Source organism: Dipodomys ordii, unplaced genomic scaffold (genome assembly GCF_000151885.1).
Source record: "Dipodomys ordii isolate 6190 unplaced genomic scaffold, Dord_2.0 Scaffold25, whole genome shotgun sequence".
Taxonomy (NCBI): Eukaryota; Metazoa; Chordata; class Mammalia; order Rodentia; family Heteromyidae; genus Dipodomys; species Dipodomys ordii.
In genome coordinates, this window is record NW_012267241.1 from 10,248,037 (window position 1) to 10,273,930 (window position 25,894).

The 25,894-nt window shown below is 38.4% G+C and overlaps 1 protein-coding gene across 3 annotated transcripts in view; it reads left to right on the forward strand.

The window, feature by feature from the left end:
• Positions 1 to 3,085: 3,085 nt before the first annotated feature.
• Positions 3,086 to 25,894, forward strand: part of Nol4 (nucleolar protein 4) — a 275,830-nt gene continuing 253,021 nt past the window's right edge. For all 3 annotated transcript variants that reach the window (XM_013014852.1, XM_013014853.1, XM_013014854.1), the window contains exon 1: positions 3,086 to 3,472. In XM_013014852.1, coding sequence (XP_012870306.1) covers positions 3,209 to 3,472 — 264 coding nt within the window. In that variant the 5' untranslated portion in view covers positions 3,086 to 3,208. The remainder of the gene's footprint in view (positions 3,473 to 25,894) is intronic.

The window sequence follows — 25,894 nt, forward strand, 5'->3', positions numbered from 1 at the left end:
AAACAATTTTTTTTCAAGTTGTAGGCTGCTGATCAAGCTGTGCTGGGTTATAAAATGAATGTAATAATTGTCACTAAACCTTAACAAATAAAATAAGTGGAAACAAAGACAAATATCACCGCATATGATGTATAACAAAATATATTTCCCAGGTTTAAAAATATACATTTCCCATGAATTTGTGGAGGATAGATACATGTACGCACAAATTAGTATTTGTCCCACTGTGAATCAGTGTTTAAAACTGTTTTCAAGACACTATCTAGAGAAGGTTAGGGGAGAGATTATTTTAGTTTGAATGGTCAATAAAGGAAGGCTACCAAAAACATTTTGTAGTTGTAAGTTATAAAACCATTGGAGAAAGTAAATTCTCTCAGACTAGCTTTTTCCTTAATATATAAATATCCTCCTAAACCAGTTATTTGCCCAGAAACTATTAGAATGGCCAATATACAACAAACTAAGACCTGCTAACTTGGAATTGTCCCTTATCTTTGATACCATAAGGGGAAACTTTTACAGAGTTGCCACTCATTTAGAAAGTCAATTCAACTACTCTACTGCCTAGGATTTTTGTTGTTGTTGTTCCATATATCTTGTGTTTAAGATCCTAATACTGTTTTCAATGTGAAAGGCCCACGAGTAAATATTTGATTCAATAAATTGTAAGTGGCACATTCCCCTCTCCATACACACGCATTAGCTTTACTTGTGGCTTCTATTTGACAGTGCCTTCTCTGAGTTCTCCTGACGTAATATTTATTGGACAAAACAGGGAAGGACTCAGGACCACGGATTTGTTTTACCATTTTTTTTAATACAAAAGAAGAAAATAGAATAAGAGCAGCCAGGGTGGCCTCAGGAGAAGCAGAGCTGTTGTTGCAGGAATCTTGCAAGTTAATGAGAATTCACTAGGGACTCAAGAGCAATGGAGAGAGGGGGAGAAGAGGAGATGCAGGGAGGGGTGGGGGGGATAAAACTCTTCCTTTGCAGCTGGCCCTCTCCCTCATTTGTTGCTCCAATAAGCAGTAATTAGGTCCTGAGCTAATGGTGTCAGCTGATCTGCTGTTTTTAGGCTAGACCCAGAGGAAATCTCCATGGAAACCCTGCTGGAGTCATTTCCCCCCACCTGGATGCTGTGTGCTCCTTTCTGCCACCTGGCTGCCGCCCGGCCCGCTGCTACCTCCTCCTGCCTCAAACCTGCAGCCCGCAGCACGCGTACTGCCCCCGGGATCCCTAAATGGGACAATTCTGCCCGTGACGTCAGCGCCCAGCCGTCTCCACAGAAACTTTTGTCCCACTGGCCAATCAGAGAGCTTGGAAAGGGCCGAGGGGTGGGGGTGGGAGGAGAGGGGAGTGGGAGGGGTGGGGGTGAGGGGAGAGGCGAGAGGTTTAGTGTGTGGAGCTGCTCGCGCTCCGCCCGGGCTGTCAGTCCCGGCTCCAGCCGCCGCTGCCAGACCTTCCTGGAGACGCGCGCGCGCGCACACACACACACACGCAGCGCACCCCCCTTGCACACCCTCGCTCCCTGGCACACACACACACGCACACACCCGCACACACTCAGCCTGGCCGAGAAGGAGCCACTGACCATTTTTTTTTTGGCAAGTGTCTGGACCAGCTGCGGCGCGGTGGGGCACAAATACTCCGTGTTCCCACTCGGGGCGTTCGTAGGGGGAGATCGGGACGAGTGGCGTAGGTGGCGGGATCGGAGGCGGACCAGGCGCAGGGCACTGGCCGGGGCCCGTCTGGCGGCTGCCAGAGCCGCTCCCTGGGACCGGGCGCGGGGCCTCCTCGGCGGAGAGTAGAATAAAGAGGAGCGGCCACAGCCACTGCGCGAGGAGGATGGGAACTCCCCTATTTCCAGCCCTGTGGCAGATGGATGGAGGTCCTGAATGGAGAGACCACTGACTTCTTTATTTGCTTGTGTGTGTGGGAGGGGGGATCGTCCTGAGGAACTCAACATTTGTCTCCTCTAGGAGCGGTGGAGGGGGTGTCCATGACGTGGCAGGGGGGGGAAACAGACAACCTGAAAGCTCCCGTCTGAACTGAAAACTGTGGCCCAGCCAGGGGGGAAATGATTTTCCTTCCATGCCGAAGGTTTCGAGCATCTGGAGCATAAACTTACTTCTATGTCTTGTACCACTTCAGCAGAAGCCAGAGGAGTCCTGTGTGGGGATCCCACCATTATCCAGGAGGCCCGCTGCCGGCGGCCTGCCAGCGTTTTTTTTCTACGGCTCCCCAGGAGAAGATCTCCCCCGGGGAGCGGGGGTTAACTACATCCATCCTATGGAACTGTGGCCACATCTCCATGACTGCTCAACACGTTTCGGGGACTTCACTTCTAGGACCCAAATTATGGAGGGGTCTGGAATTTTAGCCCAGTACATCTGAAGAAATGACATTTTAAAATCACGTCCAGAATACCTTGGTTATCTCAAAATTCTTGTAAAACAACATTTGATAGGCGGGCACACGAGACAGGTAAGAACTTTCTTTCTGGTTCCTGAACGCCTGTCACAGAGAAGGCCAAAGACGAGTAGGACCCAGGAGGAGCGACAGCCCGGGGAGAGGGTGGGGGGGACAGGGAGGGGGGACCCGGGTGCCCTTACTGCGCTCTTGGGCACTCGGGCTGGGCAGCTGCTTTCCGGAGAGGCACCGCTCCTGGACCGCGGGGCCAGCCGCCCGGAAGCCGGCCGGGAGCGCGCGCGCGCGGGGAGAGGAGGCGGCGGCGCTGCGCTCCACCTGCCCTGCCCCGGACACAGCCCAGGACGAGGCGTCGAGGGACCATCTCAAGTCAATATTGGGATTTTTTTTAATAAACCAAGGAATGCGATTTTAATTATTCAAAAGCCCAACTCCTGGGGGCCAGATGCTGTTGGGATGGTCCTGGCCACACAATACTAAAGGGGCCAAGAAAAGCGTCCATCCGAGACATCCATTACCATTACGAATGAACCAGACTGGGTAGCACAGGGCATTGATTGCTGGTGCCCAACCGGACCTTCCTCCTCCCTTCTTCCCGCGGCTGCCCCCACCCCTCCCAGCCGAAGCAGGCTTCCCCCCCCTCCGCCCCCACCCCCACCCCGTGGCGGCCGGGACCTCGCGTGTCCCTGCATCGTGGCCTGGGCTACATTTTTCATGAGCCTGGGGTGAACAGGTGCGAAGTGCTCCGGGAGCCTCGGGCCGGCGGCCGGGCGCAGGGAACATGGAGAACGAGCGCGATATGTACCGCCAGTTCCAGGACTGGTGCCTTAGGACTTACGGGGACTCAGGCAAGACCAAGACGGTGACCCGTAAAAAATACGAGCGGATCGCCCAGCTCCTCAACGGCTCCGAGTCAAGCTCCACGGATAACGCCAAATTTAAATTCTGGGTCAAATCGAAGGGCTTCCAGCTGGGCCAGCCGGACGAGGTCCGCGGCGGAGGCGGCTGCGCCAAGCAAGTGCTCTACGTGCCGGTCAAGACCACGGTGAGTGACTCGCCTTCCTCTGTTATTTGTCTGCCAGTGCAGCCCGGCGGGGAGGGAGGAAAGGGGGGGGAGGGAGGGAGCCCTGAGCCACTGTTGGCTCGTGTGCCCCCACCCTCCTCAACCCCCTCCCCAAGTCATCCCCACTCGCATTAGCCAGGCGCAATTTCCCCACCGAAGGAGCGAGTCTTTTGTGGTCCTTTATTTTAAAGCGGTAGCGCACCTCCAAAGCGCGGATGGGGCCTCCCAGCCTACGGGCTTCAGCGACCCCCCGCAGCTGGAGCTTTCTTCCAGGGTTGAGCAGCGGCAGCAGCAGCAGCAGCAGCGTCCCACGTCCCTGCGTCCTCGGGCTTGGGCCATTGTCCCACGTCTTTACGCGGGGTGCCTGGCGCGTGTCCCGCCGCCACCACCACCGCGCATAAAGGCCAGGTTGGAACACAAGTCTTCCCCCCCACCTCCCGCCCCCTCCAAGCCGCACGCTCGGTGAACAGATGACTGGGATCAATAGTCTCCAGTGTCTCCTCATTGGCACAAAAGCCCCAGTGTGGCGCGGTTAGCCGTGATTGTGGGGCTTTTCCCCAGGACACTGTCAAGGTGTTATTGTTAGACCTTTGCCGGGGAGACATCCCACAGTCCGGGGGCCGGGATCAATCCCCGAGATCCTTGCCACGACCATTTCCATTGTAGATAAGGTCTGGAGCTCTCCCTCCACCCCTTTCCTTCCTTGCCATTTGCACAAATAAAGCCACAGCTAGACGAGGCACAACAAAGAGAGATGAATTGGGGCGCAATCAAATAGTGTGTGTATTTGTTTCTCCTGGGATGGCTCTGGTCTGTTGGCCACAAAGCTTTAGCCGAGCGCTTCGATGGGAGGAGAGCCTAACATAACTCAGCCCCACGGGCATCAGGCGTCAGCCTGTGGGGCTGGTGAGCCGGCAGCAACCTTGGTTTCCTTTCCAAGAAAGAAGATGGGCTTTAGGGGCTCCAAGTAGGATTGCAGATGTAAGGCGTAAGACCTTTCTGCCTCCTGCTAAGGCGTGTGCTTGCCTGGAGTAGGGGTGGGGAAGCTATGCACACTCTTTGTATATTTGCCTCGCTCTGGGATTTGTTGAGCGTTTTCCTCCTTTCTCCCCTCCCCTACTGGCAACTGTTTCCTTGTGCAATATTCCTGGAGGAGGCTAGAGAGGAGGCTCTGGAAGGCGATGCTATCTCTCACAGAGGTACCTTCACCTGGAAATATGGGCACGTACAGCTTCTCAAAGCATTATTTGGAAGACTCTTTCAGGTTTGCACGAAACAGTTTATGATTTCCCAAAATTAATTAGGTGTAGTTGTTTGTTTGGAGGATGTACGTTTCTTTTGGAATTTCTGTGGCAAATAGGGAATGGAAATAAAGAACTGGGGAAACACACGTAAAAGTTTATTATTTAGATGTGCTTTTGTTGGAATGTTTCCGAGAGGTTATCTTTATAAATGTAGCCTTCTCTTTTAAAGTGACATGGTTAAACACAAGGATGAGATTATTGTCTTGCCTTGCTAAGTGATGAGGGCTAGATTGGCATGAATTAGACTTGAGGTTTATTTACATCTGCATGAGCCAGAAGTCTGTTGTACAGAATGAATTGCTTTGATTCATTTATATTTGAAGTAGCATTAAGAATGTGCCAGATAAAATTATCTATTGTTTGGGAAAGTAAATTAGAATCCCAGCTGAATGAATAAAACAGTTAAGATACAGTTACTTGAAGTATTATTTAATAATTTCATATAGGCTTTAGGAAAACATTGCTAGCTAGTAGCCTTTTTTTGCTTTTGATGTTAATCTAAGGGCCCTCTGTTTAGCTGTCAGACAGCTTTACTTGTATATGGGTCAAATGAGTTTGTACTTGTGTAGATTTGGGTATGTCTATCATATGTGTTCATGTGTGTGTCTTTTAAAAACACCAATTACAATTCTAAATAGCATAGATGCTAAAATGGTTCTAGAGGCACCAAGATGACCACAAATGTCACTTACTCAAACCTGAATTCCTGGTTTGATCTCTGTATTTCATATAAAAATTAATGCTGACTTGTTAAAGAGCTACTGCTAAGACATCTATTATAGTGACAACTCCAGTAGTAATAATGTGTCATGTGTTTCTATTTTCAGTAAAGATTCCATATATTTATGGGAGACAATGTCATCTGTCAGGTGATATTCTTAGATAATGATTTTCATGTAGTATTTAAGAATGTTCTTCATTCAAGCCTGATTTGAAACATTGAAGCCTGTTTATAATTCATGAACTGACTACAGCTTCTTTCTGAAAAATCTCTACTGTTCCTAACAGAATTATAGGCTCCACCTTCTCTTGAGAGACAGCCAATCATCATTTCAAATAAGGAAAGGGTTTTTTTTTTATCCTGTTTCCCCATATCTCAAATTATTTCTTCCTTAAGAACATGTTGATCTGTCTTCATAATAGCAGGAATAAAATCAGCGAGGAAATAAAAAGTGTATTTTGTATTTACCTCAAAAGCATGTTTGGTTAAAAGGAAGTATTGTATTTCAGTATTATTTTCAAGTAGAGTAAGAATGGCTCTAAGCTGCTTGAGGTTTCAAGGTGCTTGGCTGGCTTTGCTGTAAGTGAGGGATGCTTTGCTCCTGATGTTGCCGTAATCCACTGCTACTGATAATTAGACATCATTATTACTGTGAAAAGGGAAAGAGAAAGGGGAGAGGACAGGCCTAGGCTAATTAACTACTTTAGTTTAATGAAAGAAAGGGAGACAGATAGCAACTGGGAGGTTATACAAGAGCAGAGTAGACACATTACATATACTTAATTACACATGACCAGTTTTCAGTCTTCTAGTTAAAGAAGCTTTGATTCTACCTCTCCATTTCCCATTAGATGTGCTTCGTAAACTGTCTTTCATCTCTTTCCTAGGTTTAAATGGTAATAAAAGCCAGCATGTGACAACTGACTTAGAATAAAAATTGTTGAAAAAGATGAACATGCCCTTTAATATTTGTCCTAGCCATTTCTGAAGCTGAGGTGACCTCTCTCTCACTGATGTTTAGATTGCAATGTAACCAGGGACATGCTGCTTTGTCTCCAAGCAACACTATCCTGTTTTAGGTTTGGAGTGGGACCTGCACTTGTCTGTACATTTGAAATTTGTTGAACATCCCATCTGTGTTTTTCCCCATTGTATTATTTCTATACTTTTGCATTAAAAGTGCATTAAAAGTGTTAGAAACATAAAGATTGAATTGAGGAATACTTTAAATAGTTCTGAAAAATAAAATGACTGTTACTGATGATAACAAACTTTTAAGTTGGGATCATTTTGAGTAAGCATAAGTAGGGTTGCTGTACATTACTCATTTGGTATCTCTGTTCAATTTTTTGTTTTGTGTTTAGATCCTGATTGGTATTTGATTTGGGCAGCAGTTAGTTCAAACCAAAAATATTATCCTATTTGATAGTTAGAATAGTAAAATTAAAAATAACCAAAGAATCTATTAATCTTTTCTCATGGTAAAATCAGTAAAGCATTTTGATGCATTAAAAATCTATTGCATTATATAAAACGTTGAGAAGAAATTTGTTGTGCTCATGTTTTATTGGTCTTTAGTCATAAGGAAAGTAATGGTTTGAATCTATATAGTCAAATAACGTAAGTAGTATTTTCTTGGCTAATATTTGTAGAAATAGACATTAAGTTCTAAAACTTACCTTTTACGTGTTTTCCTTATATCTGTTTCATTGTAGAACAGTTAATTTTTATCCAGAAGGCAGTATGCATTATCTTTAGTTATTTTGTTAAAAATGATGTTTTGTTTTCAATCTGTAACTTTAGAATTCATGTTGTGCTGGCTGTACATACTACCAAATAATTACAGTATAGTGATTACAATGAATATTCATGGAGTTGTTCAGAAATACCTAGTGCTTTGTTAGTTTTCCGACTGTTGTTTGGGTCAAAAAATCCTTTATGTTAGTCAGGGAGAAGGAAATAATAGTGTGTAGCATCTGTACAACATTTTCACCCATCCTAACTTCACGTTGGCTATCATATACTGTATAGTAGACCTGGATATGGAATTTTTTGTAGAAAAAAGATGAATGATTTAGCCTTAATCTATTGTGATGCTTTGCATCTATGACACAGAGCCAGATTCTGATAGTGCTTATTGAGGTAGAAGCACATTTCTGCTAATTTTGTATAGTTCCATAGAGGGCTTTGTTCCTGATAACCAACACACAGTGTCAAAGACACGATAGCATGAGCTGGATGCTGGTGGCTCATGCCTGTAATCCTAGCTCTTCAGGAGGCTGAAGTCTTAAGATCCTGATTTGAGCTACACATGCAAGAAAGTATATGCGACTCCGTTGTCCAGTTAACCACCCCAAATCTGGAAGTGGAGCTGTGGCTTAAGTGGTAGAGCACAAAAAGTCAGGGACAGTGCCCAGGACCAGAGTTCATTCCCTAGGACTGGCAAAATTAAAAACAAAAAAATACCATAACACAGAAATGGATGCCAGCAATGTAACTTACTAGCTGGCTTGAGTGGTTTCTTATTGTTGTGAGGAATAAGTTGTCTATGATAGGTTCCTTGCACAGTGCCTGCATACATTTTTACCATTTTATGAGTATCAAGGGGCAGGAGATTTGTAGCAATAACTTCTCAAAGATAAGGAGCACATTAGATTCTCTGGTATATGAGGACTTCCAAGACATGTTTTCTAAGAAAGTGGATGTTGACTTTGCATTGTCTCTTTCCAGTCTTAATAGTAATGGCAATAAGTATAAGGGGGTGAGCAAGACTCAATATACATGTATTTTGCTTCTATAAACCTTCTAGGCCAGCTACGGTTTTGCTTATCAAGAGTTAACTCTACACTCACCCCAAAGGGTAGAGGAGAGATGAGGCATTAGACACATGGAGATAACAAATAAATCTTCTGTCAAGAGTTTCCCCCTAAGTCAATATCATAAGGACTTTTCCCTGATCACACTAAGACTTTTTGTTGTCTAATTGGGACAAATGAGGTGACTCTAGTGTGCTTTAAATTACATTTATTCATGCTTATGATCTTTAGGTAACAAGATAAACGTTTATGTATTGATGATGAGAAATAAAACACAGTGAGTACAGATTTTAGACTCGGGTTTAAATCCTAGCTCTGACATTTACTGCTGCTGTCAAGCAGGTATAGCTTCCTCTTGTAAAATGTCAAAATAGTTGCCTGCTTTTGTATAATAATAATAATGCATTAGGAATAACATGTACTAGGTAATGCGTAATATCTATAAAAATATGTACAATATATATTTCTAGATGCACAAAACCATGTGAAAAGACTACAACATAGTAAATATAGTAACAGAAATGATTATAACTATTATGGGTAAAATAAAGAATATCATGATGTAGTTTCAATTATACAGCTGTTATAAACTCAAAATTATATCTAGCAAAAATATATAGTTATATGCAACATGCTTATGCATCTATGTATATATATGCAGTAATCAAATATCCTGACTCTTCCATTTTTGGAAAATGAATAGCCTTGATTTAGTTAATGTGATACATATTTAGTCTAAGTGACATGGACAGAAGAAAATTTAAAAACACCATGCCAAAACTTCCATTTAGATACAACCATTATTTCCTAATTATTAACATAGTCTAGATATATCTCTCTCTATATATATATACATGTACAGCATACATAAATATATTTTTAGAAAGAAGGTTAGACATAATAATTCATATATAGAGAGAGCAGGAAGTTTCCCAGAGCTGGAATAATGACTATACACTAATTTAAATAAGAATAAGATAAAGTAACTAAAACAAAAACAATATAAAAGTCAGTAATTAGGCAATAAAAGTTAATAAATAAAATTATGGAAACTTCCTAAATTGCATTATTCTTTTTTCAACTAAAATTTCAATTTTTTATTGTATCATTTTCTCCAATGATAAATAAGGCAAAGGTACAGTTTAATTTCCTACTATTTTTATATTACATTATTTCTTGTTTGTATTACATCGGCTTAGTATGGTTATTATATATTACATTTCTTTACATTTCTTATATAATTATATTTATATGATCAATAGTTTTAATATTAATATTATAGAATGTGGTTTTCAGTGAACTTTGTTATTATCTAAGTATATATTAGTTACACTTTTTCCTGGTTTTACTTGACTTCAGGTTTCTTTGATTTGACCTGATTTAACTTCTGATCATAATATTTTTCCCCCTAAAGCCAAGTGCCTGTAATCCTATCTACTCAGGAGGCTGAGATCTGAGGATCACAGTTCAAAGCCAGCCCAGGCAGGAAAGTCTATGAGACTCTTTTTTTTTTTTTTGTAAATCTCCAATAAGCCACCAGAAACTGGAAGTGGTACTGTGGATTGGCTTAAGTGGTAGAGCACTAACCTTGAGCTGAAGATCTGAGGGACAGCGCCCAGGTCCTGAATTCAAGCCCCATGACTGACTGAAAAAAAAAAAAAAAGATACGAAAAGAAAAAGAAAAGGGGCTGGGAAGGTGGCTCAGTGGTAGAGTGCTTGCCTTGCATGCATGAGGCCCTGGGTTCGATTCCTCAGCACCACATAAGCAGAAAAAAAAAGCCGGAAGTGGCGCTGTGGCTCAAGTGGTAGAGCACTAGCCTTGAGCTGAAGAGCTGAGGGACAGTGTCCAGGCCCAGAGTTCAGGCCCCACGACCGGACCCCCCAAAAAAAAAAGAAAAAGAAAAGAAGAATGGTTAATGTTCTGTACTCTCTCTATGAGGTTTTTATACAATTGAGAATATTTGACTTATTCCTTGAATTAGTTATAGATTCCTTTTCTTACTTTTTTCCCCTCAGAACATTATAGACAGATGTGCTGTTTAAAATTATAACGAAAATATTCTCCTCAACTTCATGAATTTTGTTATCTTTTTTCCTTACAACTGAGGAATTTCATTTATATTTGAATTCCTTATCTCTCTATTTCTCATAGATAACGGTATTTAAGTCCTTGGAGTTAGTCATATCTGTATTTGGATGATTTAATATAAATTTCCTCAAAGGAGGAGGTAACAATGCTCGATAGGAAATGTACTCATTACCTTACTCATGTAACTGTAACCCATCTGTACAGTATTTTTACAATACAAAACATAAAAAACCAGCCCCCCCAAACGGATTTCCTGAATTTTAAATTTGTATTTTTGATTTTCAGTTGGATATTTTCACTGAGCTATCCCAAAATAACTCAAGTTGAATTGTTTCAAAATGACTTTTCTCTATCTCCTCCCTCGTTCTAGGTCTTCCAAATTTCTCTTCTTTTAAAATTCTCTTTCTGTAAGGCTGACAGCACAATAGCAAGAAAGAAAAAAAAACTATTTGTGTCCCTATCTTGGGGTCCATTTTGCTTAACATCATCTTATATGATCATATGTACACAGCTTTTGACCTTTTCTGCTTGTCCTGAACTTATACTAGTTATTGCAAATAAGGGAAACCATGGTACCTATGATTTTGAGGGCCTGGCTTATTTCAGTTAATACAAATTTTCTCCAAGTCTTTCCATTTCCTAACAAATTCTCCAGAACTTTTGCATTGCACAGAAGTAAAACTCTATTAATTTGCAACTCCCTCTTCCCATTTGCCCTCCATGAAACCAGTATTCAGTTCAAATAGCATTTTTCATTTTGTGATTTACTCTTTCTGTGTGATCCAATGTGCTCAAATCTCATTCTGGTTATAATATGTAACAAGATTTCCTTTTTTTTAAAAGACTGACTAATATTCCACTAAACCCTATATATATATATATATATATATTATATATATTTGCATTCTGCTGTTGTTGACTTTTAGTTTTTTTTCTCTATTTCCTGGCTTTGTGAATTTTGATACTATGACAACGTATGTTAAATTCTTCTTTAAAATCCTCCTCTGAGTTGGTTAACAGTAGGATTGTTGGGACATAAAGCAGTTATATTTTTAATTCTTAGGGAAATGCCATAATGTTTATCATTTGTGTCACACTAATAACATATAAAGATAGGCACTCTTTCAGACTAAGAAATGGGTGAATTGGCTTCCACCTAGAGCTCTTTAGTGGCAATACATCTTTATGCAATTAAAATATTTGAGCTATGTACATATGTTTATATATATCAAACTTACAACAATTTTTATGAAATGAACTCCAAGAAACAGAAATGAGGTTTTTGTTGTCTTTTCCTTTTGTTTTGTTGTTAGCTTATTTGTCTCTGGGAGGTCACAGAAATAGAGGGACAAGGGGTGAACAAATGTGGTAGTGGTACTCACTAGACACCATGTGCAAAATGTACTATACAATTTGTGGGTGAGGACAGAGGGAAAGACTGGGAAAGAGAACCAGCAAGGGTGGCATTTTTCAAAAAGAAATGTACTCATTACCTAACTTTTGTAGCAAACCCTTCTGTGTATTACCTCTATAATAACAATATTTAAAATATATTAAAAAAGAAATATTCTGTATAATTCGTGATAATACTATAGCAATACCTTAACACTATATTAATAGTGTTACTTCATTAATAATGTCTTAGTATAACATTAACAATAATATATACTTAGTAGCACTTATTATAGGTCAATAATTGCACCTAACCACCTTAAACAAAATTCAACCTTTTTCAACCTTAAACAAAATTCAACCATTTTCACAGTGGTCCTGGGATATTAACACTTTATTGTAGAGATGTGAACATTATGGTGAATTTCTAAAATCCACACAGCTTGAGGGTAAGAAACTATTTCAATCAGATCCAGTCTTTAAGATACTTGTCCCAAAATTGTAAAATTAAGGTACCCTGATTGCTAAAAATAATCATTATAAATTATAATGCATTATAAATTGTATGTATGCTATTTAGTCTTTAATACATTAATACTTAAGACATCATGAAATAGAAATTATATTAGATTATAAATATGTAGGGTTAAGCTTATTATATGCAAACCTAACTTTTAATACTTTCTTCTTTACTACAATAGCTATTCTTTTGTACTCCCTGAGGTGTGTATATGCAACTTTGTACATACACCTATTCTAATCGGCAGTGCACAATTGCCTCATAATAGAACATTATGGTTAAGACCTTACACTTCAGCTAATACATTTCTGCCTGCATTATAAGATGTTGCTATAATTATTACAAAATTAATGTAATGTCATAACCATATCGATCCATAACATCCATTAAGCTATTATGCATATTTGATGTGTCTTCCAGGGGATAGATTATTTCATCCAAGCTATGTTCAAGAGAGAGTGCACAGTCTAGATCAGCTGAAGTGTGTATGTCATAATGGAGATGAGGTTAGAAAAGTAGACTGGGTGAAATTGTGATGAGCTTCCAGTACCAAGTTAGAATTTAGATTTCACTTTGTAGGGAGCAGATGCTGTCAAAAGTTTTTCAGCAAGACAGTCATAATTTAGGGAGACTTCCAGTTAGGGCCTTTTTGTCTCTCAGTGATTTATGAATGTTGCAAAATATACGTATGAACTGAATCATATCCTAAGTTACCTTTTTGTGTATATGTGCCAATACTGGGGCACTGAGCTCAAGGCACTGAACTTTCGCTTGTCTTTATCACTCATGGCTGTTATTCTGCCTCTTGAGCCATGTCTCCCGACTATATATTGGGGAGAGGGGTGTTAATTAGACATAGAATCTGGCAGGTTTTTCTGGCTATTCTTTATCTGAACTGCAATTGTTAGAGCTCAGCCCCATGAGTAGCCAGGATTACAGGTGTGAGCTTACTGGCCCTTAGCTCTATTAATTTCAATAAAATATGATAAAATATAATTCCATAAAATTTAGAAAAATGGACCAAAATGGTACCCAAAAGGAATTAGTCAAAACATCTCATAATAAACAGACTTTCTTTTCTCTTGACATGAGAAATAATTGTTGACCACTTGGTTGTTATCACATATGTAATTGTGAGGATTTCTCAGTGGAAAAATAAATCCCAAGTAGAGAATCCTATATATAGTTTTCATATGGATATTTTCAAAGAAAAAAATTAAAGTATTCCTTCAAATGCAGTTTATGCTTTTAGGAAATTATTTGAAATCTTATTCTGGATCATATGTCTTTTAATTTTTAATTATATGCCTGTTTCTACCAATAAGGGTACTCATGGTTTTTCAATTTTAGTGTATATTTAGTAGTTGGCATTCTAAGATGATTTCAAAATTACTCTCACCTGTAAAACCTGTATATGACCAACTAACATTCTTATAGTTGTGTTTTATTGGATGGTAAATTTGGCTTTAAGAAGGGGAGCTTTTTCTGATGGTCTGGCTTGATCACAGTAGACTTTAAAAAAAAAAAGTTTTTTTCTGTTGGTCACAGGGCATGAACTCTAGGCCTAGGAGCTGTCCCTGAACTCTTCAGCTCAAGGCCAGTGCTCTACCATTTGAGCCACAACACCATTTCCTGTTTTCTGGTGATTAATTGGAGATAAGAGCCTCATGGACTTTCCTGCCCGGGGTTGGCTTGGAACCACAACCCTCAGCCCTCGGCCCTCTGAGTAGGTAGGATTACAGGCTGAGCCAAGAGCCTCAGGCTCACAGTATCCTTTTAAAAGCATAAATTTTTAAGTGTTTTTTTTTTTCTTTTTGAATTGTTGCAGATGCCCCTTCCCCCAATGGTAGTAAAATAAATCAGGTTGATTCAAAGACTGAATTGCAATTCATCTGAGGGAGGTTCTCGCTTGCTGAGACAGAGGGAGACAAATGGTTAAAGCATTGAGGTTCACTGCATATCTTGACTACTGTGAATGGTATTGTGATCAACGATAGGTTTTGGTCTGACATTCTGCTTTCTTGTTTCTTGGTCTATATACAAACTAGTGGGCGTGAGCAAAGCCTCTTTTCTGTCAGAGTAGTTTGCTTCCTTTCTGTTGTACTTCAGAGAACTTTCTGAAGGGTTCCTGCGTTGGCCAGGTGGCTTGACCCTTGTTAATTACACTTTAGTTACATACAGCTTTTTCCTGAGCACTTTAATTACGACTTCCTGTTAGAAGCTCCTTGAATTTTAGTTGTAGCCTTTCAGTTAAACCACATCCTTTTGTGAAACTGAGCTCAGCCAATCGGAGCCGAGGGGCAGAACCTGCTGTGTTAGAGATCAAAAGGCAGAAGCAAGTCTGCTTTACTTGTGCTTGCTTGCCAGATTTTTGGCTGATGGTGCGCTCTTCAGAAGTAAACTTTGCCTTGCTGAGTTCCTTTTGAGCTAATGTCCTCATTCCTACAAGATACCTCATGAGCTATTTCTAACAGAGGACAGCTGCATCCTCTAAAAAAACGTTTAAAAGAATCTGTTTGGTTTGCCATAATGGCGATATGAATTTGTATCTCTCATCAAGAGTGTGATGAAGGTCCCGTTTTCACTGCAACTCTGCACTCTTTTGGTAAAAGCTATTCCTCGGGACTGAAGTAGTGAGTCATGGTGGTTTTAGTTAATGGAGGGTGAATGTTTTTCACCTAAACCTATGGGTCATTTGTATGTATTTTTCTGAGAAATAGCTCAATAAATATTTTGCCCTTCTAAAAATTAGGGGAGTTACTTGCTTGAGTGTTTTCAATTCTTAAGATGTTTTAGAAAATAATTTCTTAGCAGACATGTGATTTGCTATTCTTCCTTGGGTCTTTTAGGTTATCTATCCTCCATATTGATTGTTTCCTTTTCGGAAAGTGTTTCAGTCTGTGAACTTTTAGTTTTGTCACTTAATGGTTTTGAGGTCATAGTAAATTACAAACAACGCTCAGACTAATTTGTTGTTTCCTTTTTACTGTTTTCTTTTTAGTAATTTCAAAGTGTCAGGTCTAGCATCTAAGTCTTAATCTATATTAAGTAAATGAATATAGCAAGATAAAATAGGTATCTAAAAATATGTGAGTATATTAGTGAATACAATTTTTAAAAAAGATGATGAAGTACTTATGACAACATTCACAAACATGGAAGTCATTGTGTTAAGTGAAATGATTAGGCCCTGAAAAAAATAGTACAGGATTTTGCTCATATATCAAATGATAAAGTAATTTTTGTCTCACAGAAGTAGAGAATATAATGGGGCTTATAAGATGGTAGTTTTGTGAGGAGGAGGAAAAATAGGGCCAGTAAATTTGAGATATTTTGGCCTGCCAGATGAGGATAGCTAATGACAATGTAGAATATTCTTGAAAACTGTGGAATAGATGCCAAAATTCCAACTGTATGAAATTATGTATTTGCTAATTAGCTAGATTTGTCAGCTAGCTATAAACACTCTGTAGTTTACATGTACCTTAATATGTATCGTGTTGTATACAATAAGTACATCTTGTTGCCTGTTAGTTTGACTGAAGAGATAAGATTTGGAACAGCTGGCAAAATGCTAGGGATTTTCAGTGAACCACTGAAGAGACACTGGAAGTACATCTTCCCCAGCCGAGCTGCGAAGGAGATGCTGGATGATGCTTTGGTTTCTTTTTGCTGTGAACCCCAGTAGAATGTTAAACCCCAGTTAAAGTCTTGCTGAGCTTCTGACCTCCAGAAAGTAGGATAGAGTAGTGAGATTTAGAGCCATTCAATTTTTGGTAATTACCCAGTTAAAGGTCCCATATATCTATCTATCTATCTATCTATCTATCTATATATATATATTTATACACACACATACATACTACTTTTCATGTGTCATTCTTCAAACCTTTGGTGTAATTTAAAAGGTCAAGTTTAGAAAATATTTAAGATCATATATAACTTAAGTTATAGATACTAACAATTTAATTGTTTTTTCCCTTAAATACCTAATATGGCCATTTAATAGTTTTTGATAATTCATCACAGATTGTTTGAAGTATTTAGTGACTAATGACTTCCAGTTTGGAATATGTACATTCATCACTCCAGACATGGTGGTGCATACCTATAATCCCAGAATTTAAGTTTGAGATAGGAAAATCTCAAGTTCAAAGCCAGCCATTATGACATTGTACCCCCATAAAAAGAAAAGAAAAACTCCACAAAGCATGTTTTATAGGAAAAATTATGTATTTCAATATTACATCTGTCTCCTAAATAACAGGTAAGATGGATTAATTTTTAGAGTAGAATGGAAGCTTAGGAGTGCATGTACTAAAATTATTAGCATAATTTTAATTAATGTACATTAATGTAGTTTGAAAACGATGCATTGAAAAATACAATGAAAGATATTGATTCTCATTTTTAGAATAAACTCATTCTTTCATTTTGTTTCTAAAGAGTATTCTAACATAATATAATACATTTTGAAGATCTGCCTAGCATTTGAGAAATAGAATATAGAAAACCACAGAAACTACCAGCTCTTTTTCTTTCATTAAGAGATTAGAGGGAAATGAAGAGTTTCCCTTGTCTGCATTGAGTTTATTTTGATTTTCTTCATTTTTTCTCTCTGTATAAGTTTTATTCAATAGACTCTTGTGTCCTACTCTTCCTAATTTTAATCAAGTACTCATTTATCATGGTTTTCTTCATGGTTACGGATTTTTTTTTCAAGTATTTTGGAACTTTTGGAAGACTAGAAGACTCAGGCATTAGGTTCAGAACATGGAAATTTAATATTGTTAATAAAGAATAACCTGTTTTACAGATCGAGATTTGATAGTGGTGATAGTATTTTTTCCTTGTTTTAGTTGTAACATGTTTTCAGAAAAAAATAAAATGTTATTTGAACATTAGACAAAGGTACACATCATTATAAGAGTAACAATGACTGCATTCTGAAGGTTCTGTTGTTGTTGGGGTACCTGCAGAGAATGGGGATACGCACAACCTCGAGCTGTTCATCAAGCAGTTCATCAAGCAGTCTCCCTTTTGCTTTGTACTAGACCTCGCTACAGTTACCAGATGGCCAGAGGGCTTTAGGGGTTTAATCTAGGGACACAGAGCAATGCTAAGTGGCCCATGTGAGGATCTAATGCCTTGCTGTGTATATTAGTGCCAATGCTCCGCTCAATTGACCTAATTAGATGAGTTTTTTTTTTTCAAATCTAATATCAATGGTTTGTTTGATTATCTGATGTGGGTCATTGTTCATCTAGCAGTCTCTACTTACATTGGTATTTATCTCAAGTCAAAGAAGGAGTTTTGCTGTTTGTTATAGCTTATTTTTCTCTTTAAAGCTACCCTTATCAAACAATTAATTCGGTTACCTGTTTGGTCTCCTTAGTTTGGAATATATTAATTTAGAATCAACACTAATTTGAACAAGGATAAGGTGACATTTACCTTGAACTATTAAAGGTTTTTATCTACAAATTCATAATTAATAAGACAGTAACTGGGCATACTACTTACTATAAGGTGAGAGAAAATTACCTGCTTCTATCTTGTATAAACCATCAAGAGGTTCATTTCATTGTAAATGTTTATTTAAAAACTATATGTTATGAATAAGTACCCTTTGGCTAATTTGCATTTTCCTGTTGACAGTATATTCCCTATATATCCTAGAAATTTCAAATAGAGACAATAAAATAATTCTCTGAAATTTAAACTTTAAAATCAACACAGTTAATCTGTCGTCATGCCTAAACATCATTTCAGACATATAAGACTAGAGCATAATCTGGGCGCCAGTGGCTCTACCCAGTAATCCTAGCTACTCAAGAGGCTGAGATCTGAGGATGGCAGTTCAAAGCCAGCCCAGGCAGGAAAGTCCGTGAGACTCTTATCTCCAACAAACCACCAGAAATCCGGAAGTGGCACTGTGGCTCAAGTGGTAGAGTGCTTGCCTTGAGCTGAAGAGCAGAGGGACAGCGCCCAGGCCTAGAGTTCAAGCCCCACGACTGACTAAAAAAAAAAAAAAAAAGACTAGAGGATAAACTACCTAGAGACATAATGAAAGCCCTCTAGAAAGCTTGCTAGTAAATTAAACAAAATGCTCTTTTTCTTCTATACAACAGATTGATTCTAAGGTCACAGAGACTACCGTGTAGACTACTGTGTAGTTATTTGCACTTTGTAATACAGAAGTGAATTGTAGGTTTAGCATTGGTCATATTTGTCCCACATCCTTTTGAAAAATACTTGATATAATTATATGACTTAAATATTTAAAATGATATACTGACCACAAGAATGCAAAATTGATGATTCAATATAAATATGAATCACTAATGACAACTTAGAAAATAGAAAAGAAAACCTAGAATATTTCTGTACTACATAGCTTGTTTTGTAAAATAGAAGTAATGTTCTCATTTTACTTTAATGTAATTAGAACTAGAAATCACCAGAATATTATGATACCTTCTGTACTTTGGAGGGGAATCAGTGGACCAGTGCCTACAGAAAAAAGTCTTTGTCATTAGCAAAATAATTTAGCAATTAATTATACACTTCTATATTAAATAGAAATAAGAATTAAAGTGAATTTTTTTGGTCAGTCATGGGGTTTGAACTCTGGGGCCTGGATGCTGTTTCTGAGCTCTTCAGCTCAAGGCAAGCACTCTTACCACTTGAGCCCACAGTGCCACTTCCAGTTTTCTGGTGATTAACTGGAGGTAAGAGTCTCACAGACTTCCTGTCCAGGCTGGCTTTGAACTCTGATCCTCAAATCTCAGCCTCCTGAGTAGTTAGAATTACAGGCATGAGCCATCAGTGCCTGGCTGAAAACTTACTTTTATTCCTTTAAGCTTTGTATTTATGTATTAACATAGGAAGAAAGTGATAATTGGTACTTTAATCATATGAGTTAAAGGTTACATATATTTAGTGTTCCATAAAATATTTTCATGTTGACAGTACTTAGTATTTCCTGAAGATTTAACCCTATTATAGAGAAAAATGTTCCCACCTGTATGTAAGTTCCTGAGGTCATAAATTAATTACTATTATTTTATCCTTTTAAAATACTTGTTTAACAAGCCCTTTTTGATTATTGGAATTCCTATGGGATTTATCAAAGAGAATGATTGCATTGGCTGAAATCTAATAGTGAAAATATTCATTATATTTGTCAATATAAATTAAAATAGGTTATATATATATATATATATACACATACACACACACTTTCAATCTTTCAGAAATTTTGGTTGAGTTCTGAGCTTCTATATTTGAGCAACTTATGCACAGTGATAAGACCTCCAAACATTTACTGAAAGGTTATTAAGAAGGGAACAAAAATAAATACCAGGTAGGAAATTAAATGCATCCCAAATTATTTCCAGTACTGGGGCTTGAACTCAGGGCCTGGGCACTGTCCCTGAGCCTCTTTGAGTTCAAAGCTAGTGCTTGCCCACTTGTACCACAGTGCTGCTTTCATCTTTTTCTGAAAAGTTTATTGGAAATAAGAGTCTCACAGACTTGCTTGCTTGGACTGGCTTTTGAACCACAATCCTCAGATATCAACATACTGAGTGAGGCACCGGTGCCCTTGCACCTAGCATAACTTTTTGAGTTAGTGTTATAAACTTTTCCAGATGTTACTACATAGGAATTTTTAATGCTTCACAAATACTTAATTAAATATCGATACCAGAATTTTCTTTACTATTTTTAGTGTCTCACAGTCTATTAATAAGCCTTTTTCAACAAAAGATATATATGTGCTTCTGTGTGTGTGTGTGTGTGTGTGTGTGTGTGTGTGTGTGTTGGTGGGTGAGAAATAATTTTGGAAAACATGGAGGACTTTACATGAATTTTCTTAGTTTCTAAGAAAAAATGAAAAGCTGTTCCTCTCATTAAGCGCTACACATCTTTTTAATGTGCTTAACAGTCATCTGGGGAATCACTGATAAGGACATTCTGGGTTAGAGTCATAGTTATTTGTGTGAAACTTAACACGTGGTCTTCTGAGCCTGGCCAAGGTAATAAAGGTTGTATGGAACCATCTATGCCACTGATTATACTCACAATAGTGAAAAAAACAGCAAATCAACTCCCTGGGAGCTCTGAGTAGCAAACAGCAGTAGGAAGAATAGAATAAAAATCAACTGCAAGAGTACAGGACATAGCTGGGAGTTTCTTACTCCTTATCCCATTCATATTATCTCCTGGAATTAATTCAAGGTGGTCTCAGTGAGGGAAACTTAGAGGACTGAGGGAAAGGGTCTTGCCATTAAGGGATGTGATGGGGTCCTTGTATTGTTCTCTCTGATGTTTTCATGTGGCTGCTGTGCTGGTGTGTGTGTCAGCAGAGAAGAAACTGAAATCAGAGTGGGAAATCTGTCTCCTTGGTCAGAGGAATGGGAGAAAAATGTTCCCCAGTGGCAAATTAGGATATATTCCTATAAATTCTTTCCTGTTTACTCCTTTATTGAAGATAGTCTCAGTCCCATGGAATTGTACACTGAAGAAAGCAACTATAAGAGGATCTGAGGGTTTTAGGCCAGAGGAATGAGATAAAAAAGAAAGGCATTGCAAATGGAGAAAGTGTGTGGTAAATTCCATGGAGAAGATCCCCTAGATCTTTGTAATATACTAAATTTATTTTCAAGCTATGAAAATAGTCTGCACAAGTCCAGACTAACCACTGAGCCACACATATGCCTGGTATACCCACAGGAACAAAGTCAAATATTTTAAGAACTGAGATGACACTGAAATCATTACTGGGAAGGCAAGATAGAACTTGTGGTGTGAGTCTAAGAGGATGCACAGCATGTTACCAAAACACACCAATTCCCCCCACCCCACAGGAATTTTAACAATACCAAACTCTCAATTAATATTCAGGGACAACCTGAAATTACACTGGAAACAATGAAAATTGGAGACATTTTTATGAGAAAATATTTAATAGATGTTAACATATGGTTGGGTCAGATATTGAAATTTTGAAGGATCTGCAATGCAACTATTAAAGCCATGCTTTATGTATGCAGTAAAAATAATCTTAATGGAAATAAAGACATTCTTAAGAAAGAGAAATTGAAAATGAATCAAATGCAAATATTTCAAATGAGTAAGTGATAAAAATTCACTAGATGGCCCATGAGTAGAATGAAGATGGTAATTGAAAGAGTTCGTGAATTTAAAATATAGATCAGCCGGGCGCTGGTGGCTCAAGCCTGTAATCCTAGCTATTCAGGAGGCTGAGATCTGAGAATCGCGGTTCAAAGCCAGCCTGGGCAGGAGAGACCCTGAGACTCCTATCTCCAATAAACCACCAGAAAACCGGAAGTGGCGCTGTAGCTCAAGTGGTAGAGCGCTCGCCTTGAGCTGAAGAGCTGAGGGACAGCGCCCAGGCCCAGAGTTCAAGCCCCACGGCCGACAAAAAAAAAAATATATATATATAGATAGATAGATAGATAGATAGATAGATAGATAGATAGATATAGATATAGATCAATAAGTCTGGGTATGGTGGAACATGCCTATCTTGGGATAGAGAAACAGAGGAATTGTGAGTTCCAGGCTTCTTTGTGTAAGTTCAGCAAAAGCCTATCTGAGAAGCAAAATTATTTTGAAAAGAGGATGATATAGAATTCAAATGATAGTTTGCTTGCCTAATATCTCCAATTCCCTGGATTGAATTCAATCGCCAAATACCTCACACAAATTAAAAAAAAAAAAAAAGGATAGAATTCAGTGCCAGTGGCTCATGCCTGTAATCCTAGTTACTCAGGAGGCTGAGATCTGAGGATCTCATTTTGAAGCTAGCTGGGGCAGGAAAGTTCATGAGACTTATCTCCAATTAACCAGCAAAAAGCTAGAAGTGGAACTGTGGCTCTAGTGGTACAGAGCTAGCCTTGAGCATGAAAGCTCCAGGATAGCACCTAGACCCTGACTTCAAGGCCCAGGACTGCCACCCCCAATAAAAACAATTAATAAAAATATCCTATATGGAAAATAAAACATTAAAGTTAAATACATATAGAGAGACTTTAGGGATCTATAGGATTATTTCAAAGGATCAAATGTTTGTGCCACTGCAATTAGATGATGAGGAAGAAAAAGAAGGAAAAGTAATTGTTGAAAGTTAGGAAGCTTTGTCTATAGGCCAATTCAAGATGCTTAATGAACTCTAAACAGAATGAGCTCAGGATTATCCCCAAGCACATCATTAAAAAGTGCTGAAGGAAAAATCATCTTGAAAACAGCAAAGCAAAAATGGTACATTATATATAGGCACATAATGATTCAAATCACTGCAGATTTCTCATCAGAATTCCTGGAGCCAATAGTCATGGGACAATGAGCCCATCTTTTTCAAGTGCTGAGAGAAAAGAATCATGTAACTAAGGAAAATATCTTTCAAATTAAAGCCATTGTACAGTTATTCTCAGTTGAAATGCTGAAGAAAAAAGGTAAATGACAGAGATATTTGCAACAGAATTTACACGTATCGTATCCTCTAAATTATTTTAAATATGCATGACTGTTAAAAAGCAAAGTTATAGCACCACTTTGGTCAGGGTTTAATTTAGACATATAAGATATACACAACCATATATGTCATGATAATAACATTGTTCTATAATCATGAAGAATTCAACTGCAAATAAATAGCAAAGGTGACCTGGAAAATCCTCAAAGATTTACAGATTATTCCATATAATCCCTGGGTAAAGGAAAAACTGACAAAAAGTTATGGCAGTAAATATACTACAAAAAAGAGAAATATCTTAAATCTACCCAAGGAATATCTTAATATCTACCCAATATCTACCCAGGGAATAAGGGGTAGAAGAGAAGATGAAATCAGAAACATAATATTAGTTCATTCTTGGTAATTTCTTGAAACCTGAGTTATTTCATTGTCTGGAGTGCTAAAGTTTAAAAATGATGATTATAGAGTCTTAGTCTTATAGCTGGGAGGATACTGGGTCTTTGATTTCTGTTGATGGACCAGCTTTCTGTTTATATATACCATGCTCCATATTATTTACTCCTTTATGTAAATTGTCATTGGGAAGCCATGGATCATGAATATAGGAAATGTGCAATTTGGGATAGTCTTAGATGTTTAGGCAACTATCTTGTCATATGCAACTATTTTTTGTAATCTCTGTTTTACAGCCCACAAGCCACATTGGCTGCAGAAATATTTAAAAGATATGCCACCCCCTGAAACATTTGAAATTTCAAGATGTTCCCAAACATGATGAGATTACCTTCCTAGAAATTCTTGAGTGTTAAAACTGGGGAGCCATAGAGAGAAGCACTACTTCTCAGCAACTTCAGAACATCAAAGCATGAATAAAAATAGCATTATAAACTGGTCAGGGAACTCAGAAGATGGAGCCCAGGGATATCAGAGTTTGAGTCCAGCCCAAGACCCTCACCTGAGCAAATGAGGTCATGGTGGTGTATGCCAGGTACAAAAATAAGTAGGAGAATCATGGTGTAGATAACTTTAGACAGTGGCTCAAAAATAAATAACTGGAGTTATGGCTCAAGCTGTAGAGCAGTTGCCTATCAAATGCAGAAACTTGAGTTCTAACTTCAGTACCACCAAAAGATATAAAACAGTATAATTCCATTAATATTATTTTTAAAAAGAGAGGGGCAGGAAATAAGAAAGTAATAAAGGGTGAAAATGACAGAGTGGGTCATGTACATATATGGAAATATTACAATGAAACCTTTTTCTGTCTTCACTTGCTGGGAGAATTGTTATTTCACTGAAAATGTGGAAACTGCACTGTTTCAGGTCTGACTTGCTGGGAGAATTGTTATTTCACTGGAAATGAGGAAACTGCACTGTTTCAGGTTTGTGGTTTATGGTATCAACCTTATGTGATACTTTCTTCAGGCTTTAGGTTTCAGAAACTCTGCGGTTTAGACTTGTGCAAGTCCAAGTCCGCTTTTGAAACTTAAAATCCCATATGTGAACATTTTAGAAAGAATATACACCTAAGGTCCTTTCTCCAGTGGCAGTGAATGGAATGCCCTTCTAATCTGACCTGGAAAATGCACCAGGATACAAAGAAAATGCATATGAATAGAATTGATTGGTCAGGTAAAGTTTCTCCAAATCTTTATGAAGCAGGGACAGTAAATGATAATCAATACATGGCATCCACGTGCCAGTTCCTTGACAGCTGAGAATTTATTCTTCCATGCTTTGCTCATTATTGCCATCTCTTCCTTATACAATTCATCTGTATAAACAGATGAACTCTGAAAAATGGTCAATGTCTAAAGAGACCTGAAAGATATGTAGGGTTGATTTCGTTATCCATGAATAACTCAGAAAAATAATATTCTTGAAGGGAAACGAGTCCAAGGCACTTATAATAGAGCACAATTGGAGAAAAAAAAAAGGGTAGCAGTTGTCTTATACCATGTTACCAATGGTAACCTTTTATAAACCAATATGAAGATGATATGTACTCCAAGAGATAATTGTGTTGATATCACTATTTTATTTCAATTACTTCCAATTTTACTTGTACTTCTGTGTGTATGTGTGTGTAATATGTCATGTAATATATGGTATGTGTATATGTGTGTGATGTATGGCAAATGTGGGCAGAGTGTGTATATGTGCATGTGTGTGTGTGTGATGTGTCTGGTATGCATGGGTGTATGTGCATTGGTGTATTTAGTATAGTTTCATTAGATGGGTAAGTTCATGTATCTACCGCCAGTGAAGAGATTGAATAATTCAAAAGCTACAATCATCCTTCAGTCTCCCTTTTATAACTACATCATCCACACTTTTCTTCCCTTTATCCCACCCTGACCCATTTCTAATTTTTGATCTATATGACATTTAATTTATGCTTTAGAAATTGACTCATATGGTAAAACCCCATTAAGCCAAATTCCTTGCATATGGATCTAAGATCAATTGCTGGTTTCTCTCTATTGCTAGGAATTGCTGTGGTCTCTGCTGTCTCACTATTTGTTTAACAATTAATCTGTTGAAAGATCTTGGCTCTGATTTTGGTTCTGTACCATTATGCCTAAGACTGCTATAAATAAGTCTTATACAAGTTTTTATGTGAACATAAATTTTAATTTCTGAGGTGAATCCAAGAGTGCAGATGCTGCACTTCAGGTAATTGCATATTTGATTTGTTAAACTGATAAACTGTCTTCCAGCTGATGTACAGCATCTTACCTTCCTACCAACTATGTATAAACAATGCAGTTGTCCTTATCCATAGTTTTAAATGTGAGGGTAATGTCTTATACCAATAACAGTCTGAAGAAAAGTCACACTTTCTCTTTATGAATGTTTATTTAATTAATTGCTGTTAATTGGGGGTAGTTAACATTAAACTTAACCAGAGAAAGATCATCTTTTTTTTTAAATTTTATTTTATTTTATTTGTGAACATACTGTACAGAGGAGTTACAATTGCATGGGCAGGATAATGCGTACATTTCTTACCAAGCATTGCAGCCTCCTCCTTTGTTTACCCTTCCCATCCCTTCCC